Source organism: Micromys minutus (genome assembly GCF_963924665.1).
Source record: "Micromys minutus genome assembly, chromosome: 15".
In the NCBI taxonomy this organism is placed as follows: domain Eukaryota; kingdom Metazoa; phylum Chordata; class Mammalia; order Rodentia; family Muridae; genus Micromys; species Micromys minutus.
Genome location: NC_137984.1, coordinates 39,204,661 through 39,219,880, shown reverse-complemented (window position 1 = coordinate 39,219,880; position 15,220 = coordinate 39,204,661). Strand labels below are relative to the sequence as shown.

Here is a 15,220-nt window from a genome sequence, read left to right as displayed (position 1 = left end):
TTTTGAAAGTCTAAAAAACTGGGTTTATAAAAACTAAGTTAATATTTGGCAGTAATTAATGATACTCTAATGCCTGATGATATATGTGTAAATCTAGACATGGAGGGACAGTCAATAAAGTGCTCAACAGGTTTTTCTAGTACGTTTTAGGAAGACTAGGTATACCATGTTCTCTTTACTTAGCAATGTTAGTAAACAGCTCTTATGAGCAGACCAGAATTATGCTAATACAAGATGAGAGCAAAATTCATTGCTTTTGTTTTGTTTCTCTGGAAACTGTCAAAATTTAGTAAGAATTAATGAGGAGAGCCGAATGCCTATATCCCAGCAACTGGAAGAAGGCAGGGACAGGAGGAGCAAGAATTCCAAGCCCTCTCTTGGGCAACACAAGTAGAAATTGTTTTAAAAACCAAACAAGATAGCAAAAACAAATAAGTTAGTGAGCATTTCTCCGTGCAAAAAGCTAAGAAACTAAACTGGTTCAACATTTACCTCCCCCTACAGGAGAGATAAAACAATCACAATTGTACACGATCCCTTCCCTGCCTTTGACCCTCACAATCCCATAAACATACTCAAACTTCGGCTGTTCCAACGACTCTCCCCAGACCAGCGAAAACTTGCCAACAAAACAGCCGCAATTTCCACAGAAAAAGCCCAGTTATTTTAGTGCAGTTTAATTTTAAAAACAAATGGAGAGTTTTACTCAGCATTTCCATTCTAACTTTTTTTCTTTTTGAAAGACTTTACTAAATAAATTGCTCAGTCTGGCTTTGAACGTCTAATCCTTTACACCAGTAAGCATTTGCCACCAAATACAAGCCAGTTTTATTTTTTAAACTGCAGTCCCTGCGACCCAAATAAAGCCCCAAGGGCCATATTGCATTGGTCAGCATTCGAACGCAATGGCACAACCCAATTTCTAACGCGCCGGCTACCGTGGGACCAGCTGTGCGATCCAGACTCTGAATAAACTGTCCTATCTCAGGCATTCTGAACCACAACCGAAAAACACCTCATACCAGCTGCCATCAGGGCCACATCTACCTTGCAGCTTTTTGAGACTTTCGCTTCACTACTTTGCTTCAGGAGCGAGCCCGATCGCCTTTCCACTTACTCACAAACCCACTCGTCCCGACTGCCTTCCACTCTGTGGCAAGTTCGCGGAAACTTTTCCACAGTGTTCACCGCGTCCAGGCCGCCGACACGTGAAGGCACGAGCCAAACACCGCCGCGCTGCCCAGTCACCCACGCCGTGCCCCTACCCGTCAAGGAGAACCTGAGGTCCCACCTCTTCCTGTCGCTCCTTCTCCCAGATGTCCATTTATGTAAATCGGCTCGGTGAATGACACCTAAGAACCAAACACCTCCCGCGGATCGCACTCACCCGCCTCCAGGGAGTCCTGAGCGGGCGGCGGCACGCCGGTGCCCACGGGGGACAGGTGCTGCGGCAGCTTCTTGGTCCACGGGTTCCCCTTTGGCGGCGGCGGCGGCGGCTTGTCCTCGGAGCCGGCTGCCACTGGGTCCTCGCGGACGTCCTCCGATGGGTCCCGCGGTGCTGGCGGCAGCGGCGGCGGCGGTGGTGGTGGTGGCGGCGGCGGCGGCGGGGCTTCCCCGCCGAAGGGACCCCCGGGCGCACGCGCCTTGTGCGCCAGGTGCAGCGCCAGCGGCCTCACGGGCACGGCCGCTTGCGGCACGCTGTGTCCCAGCACGAGCGCCGGCGACGGCTCTCCCCGCGCCCCCGCGCTGGTGGCGGCCGCGGCCCGCTCCTCCCTCGCCTCTTTGCCCTCCCGCTCGCCGGGCGCCGGCTGCTCCGCCCGCCGGCTCGCCGCTGCCAACAGCGCGTCCCGGTCTCCGGCCACGGCGGGCGGATCCTCCCGGGGGGCAGCGGCGGGAACAGGGGCGCGAGCGGACATGGCCGGCCCCTGGTCCCAGCCTCCTGCCCAGCCCGGGGCCGTCCGGGTCCAGGGAGCCCGGCCGCCCCTCTCTCCACACGGGGGCACCGACCCGCTTCGGTCCTGGGACGCGGAACCCGCCCGCCGAGGCGTGCAGCGCCCGGCGTGCCCGTCTTCCCCGCCCGCCGAGCGGAGCGCTAACCGCCCGCCGCCCGGCCTCGTCGCAGCGCACGGCCGGAGCTCGCCACACGCGCCGGGCGCGCCCGAGCCGCGAGCCCTCAGCGGGCGCGGGCGACTACTCGGCGCTCCAGCCAGTCTGAAGGATCTGGCGAGCCGCGGAGGCGCGCGCGGCCTTAGCCGGTAACTGCCCCAGAGGGCGGGGCGTGGAGAGGGCGAGGCAGCCAGGGGCGGGGCGTGCAGAGGGCGAGGAAGGCTACTGGGCGGGGCGTGCAGAGGGCGAGGAGGGCCAATGGGCGGGGTGGGCAAAGAGGCGGGGCGTTTATAGGCCGAGGCGGGCCGATGGGCTGGGCGTGCAAAGAGCGAGGCGGGCCAATAGGCGGGGCGTGATAAAGACTAGACAGCCAAGAGAATCAGCGTTTAGTAGGCGAGGTGCCCCAGGACCAGGGCGAGGTGCCAGTCGGGGTGAGGGGCGGGGCGGGTAGAGGGCGAGGCAGGTTAGGGGGCGGGCACCCTGGTGAGTGACAGGCTACTCTCGGGCACCCCTAATCGCTGCGGGCGACCGCGGCCTGGGGAGTGATCGGGAGTGCGGCGGGCGTGGTTTGGTGAAGGCCCCGCCCTAGCGGCCCGGGAGGTTGAACCTGCGGGAGCACCCGACAAATGTGACCCAGGGACAGGGAGGACTTTTCTCGGGAACCGGGAGGACCAGAAAGTCCATTTGTGCTAAGGTGAAGCGCTTCTGGCTTTCCACGAGGACCGGTCCTTAGGACCCGGGAAAAGTTTCCCTATAACGCTATGGGCTCCGTAAGCACTCCTGATCCGGAGCCAAGTCCAGGTGTAGACCCAGCCGCGACCTTACGAGAAGTGCACTTGTCCGTCCGGATTCTAACCAACAGGCAACCAAATGCTTCTTGAGTGTTCTTGAGTAAAGCAAACACTTCACACCTCGCCACCTTCTTTGATTTTTCACTTTTTCAGTGGGTTTTGATGTTTTCAAACTAGGTCTCCTGTAGCACAAGTTGACCTCCATCTCGAGGCTAGCCCTGAGCTTTATTTTCCGTTTGCTTTTGAGACAGTGAACCACTCTAATCCAGGCTGCCCTGGAAGCCATCAATTTATACCAGTCTGGTTCTGAACTCAAAGGAATGCGCCTGCCTCAGCCTTTTAAATGTTGGGATGAATACAGGCGTAAGTGCTAAGCACCAGCTAGTCTTGAACTTTTTTTTTTTCTTTTGCGATTCTTTTGGAGTCCCTAGGGATGGGATTGGAGCATAAGGACCACACCGAACTGGCTTTGCACATTCACAGTCTCCATCTAGATTTCTTTTTTTAGATCCGACTGCCTCTGCCTCCCAAATGCTATGATTAAAGAAGTACACTGCCTCACCAGCATGAATTATTCTATTTTTAAGTACAGGAATGCGAGTACGTGTGTGTACGTGTTTGTGTGCACAATTGTGTAGGTGCCCTGGATCACCAGAGCTATGGGATCCTCCTTGAGTTGGAGATACAGACTGTGGTGAACTGCCCAGCACCGTGCTGGAAAAAAAAAAAAAAGTGGCAAGCGCTCTTAGTCTTAGAGCCATCTCTCCAGCCCCTTAGCTTTGGACAATTGACTGGGTGAAAAAAAAAAAAATACAGAGGAAAGAACATGGCTGCTCCTAGGAACAGGAGAGAGGAAGGAACAAACTACAGAAGCCAGGAAGCCAAACGTACAAAAGGGACATGCCACCAAAATGGTTGCATTATATAGGGAAGAGCAACCCAGTCGCCGGGGCTGAAGAGTGCAGTGGCGGGGGGGGGGGGGGGGGGGGGGGGGGGGGGGGGGGGTGTTGTCCCGTAACTTGACCCGGACCGAGGAAAGCAAGGAGATCCCTGCAGCCAGGTCCCCTTTGATATGTTAAATAGGCACCTGGGGCCATTTGACTCCACCTCCAATGCTGGGATTAGAGGAGGTGAGCCATCACTCCCCTTTTGTTGCTCAGTCCTTCATTTGTGGAAATAGCGCTTGATTACAGCTTAACTATATTTCCAATATTTCTTCCCAGCAATGTACATAGTACAGATAATATTTTGGTAAGCCTAGCAAGCACTTTCTTTTTAGCACTGAAATTTGATCTGCGATGATATTGGCCAAACATGCTTCTGGTTTAATTCTGCAAGGTCATTGAGAGCTATGCCTACTGGTGAAAAAGTTTTCTTCCCCTCAGGCCACCCCCAACCATGTTAAATAGTGTACTCACCACCTCATACATCACATCAGCTATGAACAGCGAGGCTTTACTGGTTTTCTACACAGAAATCTTCAGGTTAGCTGACCCTAAGCAACCTCCTTAAATTGGTTGATAGTCAGTGAGGGCTATACTTCATCTGTATTGCCCAATGCCAACTTTTTTTTTTTTTTTTTTTTTTTTTTTGGAGACAGGATTTCTTTGTGTAGCCCTGGCTGTCTTGTAACTAGCTCTGTAGATCAAGTTGCCCTCTGATTGACAGAGATCCCCCTGCCTCTGCCAACTGAATGCTGGGATTAAAGGTGTGCACCACCACTGCCTGGCTGCTATCTGTTCTTGTAATCAGTGTTCGTTTTTCAAGACCTGTTGGGAAATACTTATTTCTTGTATAGGATTGTACCAACAAATACCAGTCAAGAGGATTCTGCACACACTGTATTTGCTTTTTACCGTCAGTTTATTGAAATATAAGACTGAGTCAGTGGGAGAAAAGGAAATATGACAGTGTCTCTCTATAATTTCATTTAGTTGTGCTGTTGTGTATATTTGGTGCACGAATGTGTGTGTGTGTGTGTGCGCGCGCGCATGAGTACATGTATAAAGGTCAGGGAGATTTCAGGCAGCATCCACCCATTTCTATTTTTTCAATATTTTGTTGTAACACCTTTGATTCCAGAAATTAGGAGGCAGATTTCTGTGTTTGAGGCCAACCTTGTCTACAAAGTGAGTTCGAGAACAACCACGTCTACACAGAGTAAACCCTGTCTGGAACAACTATCTTCCCCTCCCAATAAGAGAGACAGACAGACTCCTTAAATCAAAGTGAAGAATGAAGAAACAATGTTTCTAGGGACAGGATTTGCTTTGCCTGAGAGAACTGAGAGCAGCTGTGGTGTCAGGGCTCCAGAAGATGGTGGCAGGGTTTAAAGCCTTTATTGTCCTGCATTGTTACTACTTGTGGCAGGAGCTGTCTATTATCTATCTTTCAAGTGCTTAGAACTCCTGCTTCCTCCTCCTGCTGTTGCTACTGCTGCTCCTCCTCCACCCCACCTCCTTCTCCACCTCTCTTTCTTTCTTTCCTTCCTTCCTTCTTTCTTTCCTTCCTTCCTTCCTTCCTTCCTTCTTTCTTTCCTTCCTTCCTTCCTTCCTTCCTTCCTTCTTTCTTTCTTTCTTTCTTTCTTTCTTTCTTTCTCTTTCTTTCTTTTTTTCCCCTGGAGGCCCAGTTTCTCTGTGTAACTCTGGCTGTTCTGGAATTCACTCTGAAAATCAGAGATGCCCCTGCTTCTTGCTAGGAAGTGTGTGCCACCGTTGCCTGGTCATAACTGCTTCTTGTAAAGAGCTTATGCTTCTATTGTTGTTCACTCTAGCCTTTTTCTGTCCTTTTTGTTTGCTTCATGTTTTGTTTCTGAAGAGCAAGCATGAAAACTTTTATTAAGGAGTACTATCTCCCTAGGAAGGCATCTGGAAAATGGGTTGTCCTGTGTTTTGTTTGGTTGCTTTGTATTTTTTGCTTCATTTTATTTTGGTTTGTTTATTGTGACGGAGTCACTTGGTAGCCCAGGCTGCCTTGAAATTTGCTATGTAACCTAGACTGACTTCAAATGTAAAATTGACCAGATTAAGTCTCCCAAGTTCTTCCTGGAGCTGTAGTTATACACCGTCCAACTTGGCAAACCTCCTTCTCCTGACCTTGCACCAGAGAAGTCTAAGCACCCTAGATAGTGGCAGCGTGCAGTCTGGCCCTCCAGTATCTGTATATTACAAAGGTCTGCAGATATGGAAATTCACAGTCCTCACTCCCCAAGGCGGATCACCAATGTTTATCAGCACAGTTTTCTATCTACCTGTTCTTTTATATTTTTTATCTTTTTCTCTTTTAGGCATAGTTACAATAACCACCAGCCCTCAGGGTTCTGTGCTAGGGTCCGATTCTCTGAAGATAATCCATACCTCTGTAATTGGTCCTTTTAACAATTTCAAATTATGCACTTTGAGTGTTCCATCTGTTACTGGGCACCTAGCTGAGGCCATTTGCCATTGCTAACCTCCCTTTTTGTTCCTTGACTTTTTCCTTTATAGCTGGAATACAGTTTATATCTGATTCTTCCTGTTTCCTAGTTCAAAAACTTGAGTCAGGCAAGGTGTCAGGCACTTATAATCTCAGCTACTCAGAAGTACCAGAGGATCACTTAAACTCAGGATTATGAGGCCAGCATGGACAAACAGGGAAACCTCTGTGTCTAAAACAGTGCTGGAAGGGAAAGCTCATGTCGGCGGTACCAAGTAAGCACTTTGCCATTTGTGCCCATTTTTTCTTCTAGTCAGAATAAATGAGTTACTAGCCAATATGTGAAATATTTGTCCTTGAATAGGGATTATTCATCCCAGCCTAAAGAAACAAGTTACTTGGTTCAAAACTCTACTATGAAGGCAAATGAGAGGAAACATCCTCTAGCTAACAGCTCCCCTTTTTTGAGACAGTCTCATGTTACCCAGGCTGGCACTGAATTCTTTAAATACCGCAGGAAAAACTACGAACTCCTAATCATCTCACCTGTAGTTCCCAAGTGCTGGAATTACAGGCCTGTGTCACCATATTCACCTAAATCCTTGGTGAATGGCAACCACCTTCTGGTCCTTACAAGTCAAGAGACATGATTGTCATCCCCTTCCCTCCCTCACCTTCTATACTAGTTCTGTAAGAGCCAAAGCTATGCTGTGAGTTTTAATTACCGAGCCTAAGAGAGTTGCCTCAGTTACAGTTTTACTGCTGTGAACAGACACCATGACCAATGCAAGTCTTATAAGGACAACTTTTAATTGGTACTGGCTTACAGATTCAGAGGTTCAGTCCATTATCATTAAGTTATTTGCCTAAGTATGACAGCATCCAGGCAGTCATGGTGCAGGAGGAGCTGAGAGTTCTACAGCTTCATCTGAGGGTTACTAGCAGAATTCTGGCTTCCAGGCAGCTAGGTGAAGGTCTTATTTCCCATACTCACAGCGACACACTTACTCCAACAGGGCCACATCGTCTGACAGTGCCTTTCCCTGGACTGAGCATATACAAAGTATCACAAGATCATGAATCAAAATACTTCTTATCCAGCAAACTTTTTGTCCAAGGACAGATAATTCATAAAATGGTGGAAGCTATTGTTTATGGGACATAACAAGCCGAGTGTTTTAACAGCCCTAAACAGTTTGTTTGACCCTTGCTCTACTGGATATGCTTTATCACATGTAGGTAGGAAGCATGCAGACAGGAGGTATATAGGTAGAAAATACATCAGGATGTATGTCTGCCTCCTCTTGACTGGATGGGAAATCTGGAGGCCTTACAGGTTGCCTTTTTAAGTCTCCACAAAATGTGACTTGTCATTTTCTGGATGCCCGAGAATGGACCTGATCAGAGTCCATCATTCTGGCCAGTATTTAATTAAAGCTTTCTTCAAATTGGGCTTAAAAGTGTGTAGTGGTTTTATTCTCGCCTGGTGGGATTAACAGTTCCTTCAGCAACAAGAAGCTGCCATCAGTGTCCGAGGCTCTCGCTAATCTTACCAATTACTGGATCTTTTTACTGCTTCCTCCACACTGCCATCACCCTTCCTTAATGTGCCACTGCCTGGTAGTGGCTTCTCTGCCTCCGCTAAGGCCCACTTCATATTGTGAGGACCATGAGAGATAAATATAAAATGTAGCAGGTGTATTAAGTTACTTGAGATTACCCCTGTAATTTAATGGGAATTAAAATCTAGAGAACATAAGGTTGCTTCTTGAGCATGGACCTCTGTGTCTTGAGAAGTTATGAAACATAAAATCATTCTTAGACAACCTTGATGGCTGGATTGTTCAAATTAGCCCTTGGAAGAAAAGTCTTGTTTAGAGTTTGCTACCAACCCCTCAGAGGATTGAACCTGCTCCCTCCCCCCCAACCCCCACTCCAGGACATGTTTATTTCATGAGAACATAAAATTACTATTACCAAGTTACCAAAAACCCAAGGTTCATGGAGTTTTCCCGGATGCTAGAGGCTTTTCAATGCCCGATTAGATAGAATTTGTGTTGAAAACCTACAAATCCAGGGAGAAAATAAAATGGAACTCAAAGATCTTTCAAACTTTCTGCAAAATAGCCACTTTTAGGGTAAGTGACTCTTTAAAAATCAAGATGGTGAATCATCCTTGCTTCCAACTGCAGAACTGTAGGCCTTTTGTCTTGTCTATTGTAATAGGGCCCAGTACTGTTTCCTATTCTCTCTAACCTATGAGCCAGGGTCAGTGCTGATCACATGTTAGGCTTTCTATCCTCGCAGAATCACTGAAAGGAAAAGCATCTGTGCAGCTGGTGGCCCAGCACTAGGAGGCTGAGTCAGGGGAAGTGTGTGCTTCAGGCCAACCTGAGCTAACACAGTGAGTCCTGTCTGGCCGACAGGAGACCCTATTTCAAAAAACAAACCAAAACAAGAGCTAAAGAGTTGGCTTAGCATTTAGGAACACGTGTTGCTCTCACAGAGCACCTATACAGGTACACAAACATCTATGTTCCAGTTCCAGGGAATCCTCTTCTGACCTCCATGGTGCCAGGCACACATATGGTACACATACATCTATGCACATAAAACACCCATACACATAAAATCAAGGTCAATGAATCTAAAAAGTCAAAATGCATTTTGAAAATAAACACTTTAGAAATAAATTGTATATCACTGTAATGTGACCCCTCCTCCCACCCCCCACACCCCCACCCCCATTTTTCCTATTTAGTCATTGACAGCAAAGTAGTAGTTTCGTGGGCTCTATTTTCAAGTAACACATCACAGTATAGCTCTTAGAGCAACAGAAAATTTGTATCTTCAGACATTTTGTTTTTATTATAATTTTCATACTCCAGTCATTATACTTCTACTGGTCTACCCTTTGTTCCTCATCCCATTCCTCCTCCTCCTCTCCCCCAGCCTGTCTCCAAGAGGATGTCCCCACACCCACTCCACCAGACCTCCCCACTCCCTGGGGTCTCAGGTCTCTTGAGGGTCAGATGCTGCCTCTCTGAGGCCAGACCAGGCAGTCCTCCGTCCTCTGCTGTATATGTGTTGGGGGCATCATATCAGCTGGTGTATGCTGCCTGGTTGGTGGCTCAGTGTCTGAGAGATATCGGGGGTCCAGGTTAGATGACACTGCTGGTCTTCTTATGGGGTCACCCTCCTCCTCAGCTTCTTCCAGCTTTTTCCTGATTCAACCCCAGGGGTCCCTGGTTTCTGTTCATCAGTTAGGTGTAAGTATCTGAATCTGACACTTTCAGCTGCTCGTTGAGCCTCTTAGAGGGCAGCCATGCCAGGCTCCTGTCTGTAAGCACATTATAACATCAATAATGGTGTATGTCAGGTCTTGGAGCCTCCCCTTGAGCTGGATCCTAATTTGGGTCCGTCACTAGACCTCCTTTCCCTCAGTCTTCTCTGCATTTTTGTCCCTGCAGTTCCTTTAGGCAGGAACAATTCTGGGTCAGGGATTTTGACTGTGGGATGGCAACCTCATCCCTCCATTTGGTGCTGGAATCTACTGGAGGTGGACTGTACAAATTCCCTCTCCCCACTGTAGGGAACTTCATCTAATGTTCCTCCCTTTGAGTCCTGAGTCTCATCTCCCAGGTCTCTGGTACATCCTAGAAGGTCTGTCACCTCCTACCTCCAGGGGTTGCCTGATTCCATTTTTTCTGCTGGCCTTCAGGGCTTCACTCCTGTCCCCCCCCCCCCATACCTGATCATATTCCCCTTTCTCCTCCCTGTCCCCTCTCCTACCCAGATCCTCCCTCCTTCTGTCCCCTCCCCTCTGGATTGATTTCTTCTCTCTCCCAAGTGGGATTGAGGCATCCTCACTTGGGCCCCTTGGCTTGCTAACTTTCTTGAGTTCTGTGGATTGTAGCCTGGGTATTCAGTACTTTTTTGGCTAACATCTGCTTATTAATGAGTACATACCATATATGTCCTTTTGGGTCTGAGTTATCTCACTCAGGCTGAAAGTTTACTTTTGACTACAAATAGAAAAATGTTCTGTAAGAGTAAAACCTGGCCAGGTTGGTAGTGGTGCATACATACCTTTAATCCCAGCATTGGGGAGGCAAAAACAGGCAGATCTCTGTGTTGGAGGCCAGCCTGGTCTACAAGTGAGTTCCAGAACAGCCAGGACTACATAGAGAAGTCATTGTAAAACAGCAAAGACAGTCTCACCGTTTAGCGAAAGCTGGCCTTAAACTTGAAATGTTCTTGTTTCCACTTGAGAATGTAAGGCACAAAACAACTCTCCAAGCTTAGGTAGCTTTCAGTATAGCAGTTTTGCTAAAATAGGAATTTAGTATCCCAAAGGCTAATGTGTCTGGGCTAAGAACTTCCTGTCTGTAACAGCAGAACTAGAATTGACAGCTGGCTGTCTCTTTCCCTTTCCAAACTAGTTGGTGTCTTTCTTTCTCTCTGTCAAGCTTTTTGATACAGGGTTTCACATAACCCTAGATGTCTTTGAACTAATGGTCCTCCCAGCTTCACATCTGTGATGGTTTGTATGTGCTTGGCCCAGGGAGTGGCATTATTAGAAGGTGTGGCCCTCTTGAAGTAGGTGTGTTATTGTAGGTGTGGGCTTTAAGACCCTCATCCTAGCTGCCTGGAAACCAGCTTTTTCCTAGCAGCCTTCAGATGAAGATGTAGAACCTGCACCATGCCTGCCTGGATGCTGCCCTGCTCCCACTTTGATGATAATGGGCAGAAATTCCGAACCTGGAAGCTAGCTCCAATTAAATGTTGTCCTTATAAGAGTTGCCTTGGTCATAGTGTCTGTTCACAGCAGTAAAACCCTAAGTCAACATCCCAAGTCTTTCTTTTTCCATAAAGATTCATTTATTTTATTTATATGAGTACACTGTCACTGTCTTCAGACACACCAGAAGAGGGCATAAGCTCCTATTACAGATGGTTGTGAGCCACAATGTGGTTGCTGGGAATTGAACTTAGGACCTTTGGAAGAGCAGCCAGTGCTCTTAACCACTGAGCCATCATCTCTCCAGCCCTTTTTCTTATAAAACAATGTTGGGCGCTGGAAAGAAGGCTAGGCTATTCAGAGTGCTCAGCTCAGCTCACTGTTCTTGCAGTTCTTGTAGAACTTGTTTTCCCACATCTATAGCAGATAGCTCACAGCTACCTGGATACCCTTTTCTGACCTCCACGGGCACCTCCACTTAGATGCACACACACATATACAGACACACACATAAAATAAAAATTGAAAACCAATAACTTATAGGGCTGGAGAGAGAGTTCAGCAGTTGGCTCTTGCAGAGGACATGGGTTTACTTTCCAGCACATGTGATGGTTTACACCTGTCGGTAACTCCAGATCCAAGGGATCTATCTAATGCCCTCTTCTGACCTCTTTGGGCACCAGATACAAATGTGGTACACATATATACATTCAGACAAAATGCCTATACATATAAAGAAAATCTAAATTAAAAACTTTCAATAACACAAATAATGGTAATATTTAATCCCTTAGCAATATTTTAATGAATAAAATAAAATAATCAAATAAAAAAAGAGAAAAGTAGACTGCTCTTTTCCTATTCTGAAGAAACCAACTTTATTTTTTAAGTTTATGTATATGGGTATTATACCTTCATGTATGTATGTGTACATGTATGTATACACACTATGTTCCCACAGAGGGCATCAGATTCCATGGAACAGGAATTATGAATAGTTGTGAGCCACCATGTGGGTGCTGGGTCTTCTCTAAGAGCAAGTGCTCTAAACTTCTGAACCATCTCTCCAGCCTAATGGAACAAGTATTATTGTTTTGAGACAGGGTCTTCTTGTATATCCCAGGTTGGCCTCAAATTGGTGAACCCCCTGCCTCATTTGTCAGTGCTGACATCATGTGCAGTTACCACTACACTCACCCGCCATTTCAGACAGCATTCTCTGAGGGTCTAATCTAGCTTACTATCGCTTTCCCTATAGAGGAGGGGTATGAATGAGTGAACTCTAGAGTTGAATCTATTTTTACATTTAAATTAATTCATTTTATTTACCGTTGTGGATATGTGTGAGAAACATGTGTTTGTGGGTATGCATGTGCCGTAGCACACATACACATCAAGGAAAACCTGAGGAGTTAGCTCTCTCCGTCTATCTTTATATGAATTCCAGAGATTAAACTCAGGTCATCAGGCTTGCATGACAAGCATGGTCACCTGCTGAACCATGTTGATGGCCCGTCCATGTTTGTGACGCTTGCATTGCACACTAGGTAGCAGAAGCTCTGCAGACTTCTGGGTCTTCTGTGTGGTCTATGTGGTCCTTGGTGAAATGCTCTGCTGCTTTTGTTATCTCTGTAGTACACTGTGTAGTTTACCACAGTCTGCATTTATTCCTTTGAGTTTCCCACTGAAGAACCTGCCTGGTGGCCAGCAAGCCCCCAAAGAATCCCTGTTTCTTCCCCATCTAGTGCTAGAATTACAGGTATGTGCACAGCTACATTCAGCTTTTAACATGGTTGTTGACATAGAAACCTGGACCCTGTGCTTGCACAGAAAGCATTCTAACCCCGAGCCACCTCTCTAGCCCTTGAATGTGATTTTTGGTATGTGCTAACATTAGGAAGATCTGCCATAACCCTGTGACCTACAAAGTCATTGATGGGAAAATGAAGGGAAAAAAGGCTCATGGCTTTCTTTCTTTTTTTAAAATTATTTTTTATGTATATGAGTACACTGTAGCTGTCTTCAGACACACCAGAAGAGGGCATCAGATCCCATTGCAGATGGTTGTGAGGCACCATGTAGTTGCTGGGAATTAAACTCAGGACCTCTGGAAGAGTGCTGAGTCATCGCTCCAGCCTGACTTTTTTTCTTTTTTTTATTTTTCTGATATAATTTTGCCTTTATTATATTAATGAATTATTATTTTGTAGTGGTGGTAACAAACTCAGAACCTCACAAATGCTACCCCTCTACCACTGAGGTGTAACTAGACAAAGTGTTTTTGTTATTGACTGGCCTTTGAGTGGGAGCAGCTGTATTCCTGGATAGCTGCTTCCATCCCAAGGAGATGATACACAGTAGTTTAAAGATGTTTGACAGGAACAAGTCAGGGCTCCATGGGTTACCTGGCTTGGGCACTGGCATACTATAGCTCTGGCCAAATCCTGTCCACACTTACAGAATAGCTTCCCCACACCCCTGCCTCCACCCCACTGGTAGGTATTGAATCCAGGCCTTGAACATGCTAGAAAAGCACTCTAAAGATGAAAAGAGGGATATTTTATGGCACACGAAAAATCACATGAAGTTCAAATTCATTTCCTCCTTTTTTAAAAAAAAAAAGATTTTTAAAATTCTTATTTTATGTGCATTCGTGTTTTCTCCTAGTATATGTGTGTGTGCTCGAGGATGCCAGACACCCTGGACCTGGAGTTAGTTACAGACAGTTGTGAACTCCATACGGGTGCTGAGAATTGAACTTGGGTTTTCTGAAAGAACAGCCAGTATTCTTAACCTCTCAGATCATCTCTCCAGCTCTCAGTCCCTTAAGTAGAACACTGCTGGAACACAGCCATGTTTACTCATCTGTTTTCTATGGCTGCTTTATAATGTACTAATTCAGCAGTCACAATTGATACTGTGTGTGGTACCATCATTACTTTATGTTATTGTGACAGGTATGGAGAACAATCAAGTATAATTTCATAAACACACTCCAAAGGGTCCAATTTGTTCCAGACCCCTGGGAGGCAGAAGCGGGAGATCTCTGTGAGCAGAGACCAATCTGGTTTATCTATATAGCAAGTTCCAGGCCAGCCACAGCTACATAGAAAATGAAATAATTTGCCTAGGGATTATCATCAGAGTATCAGGCAGAACCTATCAGTGCAGACATTCTCAGAGCAAAATTATGCAAGATGTCCTGGTGGAACAGCCTTGACACATGAATATTTGAACAAAACTTTGAACCTCAATTAAATAAATTATCTCCTTTGGGGGAAAAATCTGACTCTCAGTTCAGCATGGTACATAGCCCTTTGGTACCAAAGCTCAGGAGGCAGAGGCAGAGAGGCGAAGACAGAGGCTGTGGCAGATAATTCTGAGTTCAGGACCAGCCTGGTTTACATAGAGTTTCAGATCACACAGGGCTACATAGTGAAACCTTGTCTGAAAAGAAAATTATTGATTTTTTGAGACATTTTCTCTGTGTAGTCTTAACTCTCCTGAGTTCAGTCTCTATACCAGGCTGGCATATGACTCAGAGATCTACCTGCCTCTGCCTTCTGGGATAAAGGCATGTACATGCATGTAAGATGCATGTACACACCAATGGTACAGGTATGGAGTGAGTCCAGCTGACTTTGAACTTTAGACCTTCCTACCTCAACCTCTCCAGTGTTGGGATTACAGATCTGAGCAACCACATCTGCCTTCTGAACCATTCCTTGGCAGCCTTTGTCCAGGATCCCATTCCTCCCAGCCAAAGGGACTCCTTGGTTAACCGACACCTTGAGGTTTTGTTTGCAGTATGTTTACTATCTCTAGTGTAACCACATTGGAGCTCAACACCGAGAGACATGTGTGAGAATGTTCTGCTCCCGAGACCACATGGTGCAAAGCTGGCTCTGAAGAGATACTGATACTGTGTTAGAGCCCTCCTTACTTGTTTCTACCTTACCATATCGGTACACTATCTGGCAAACAAAATCAGCTCAAGTTTGGATACATAAACCAAATGAAAACATGCTTCTGGTAGTTGGAATGATATACTTCTTTATAAAGAAAAAAAAACACAAAGCAAATAATTTCTAAAATAGATTTTATTAGGAAATATAAAATTTGGCAAATAGTTTAAAAACTGTTATATTGTCAATATTATAATAGAGAA

The 15,220-nt window shown here is 46.4% G+C and overlaps 1 protein-coding gene across 1 annotated transcript in view; it reads right to left on the bottom strand.

The window, feature by feature from the left end:
• The window catches only part of LARP1B (La ribonucleoprotein 1B), a 31,434-nt gene extending 29,366 nt beyond the window's left edge, over nucleotides 1-2,068 (bottom strand). The window contains exon 1 of the mRNA XM_080929502.1: nucleotides 1,388-2,068. Within this exon, the coding sequence (XP_080785628.1) occupies nucleotides 1,388-1,916 (529 nt within the window). The 5' untranslated portion in view covers nucleotides 1,917-2,068. The remainder of the gene's footprint in view (nucleotides 1-1,387) is intronic.
• Between the last annotated feature and the right edge of the window lie 13,152 nt (nucleotides 2,069-15,220).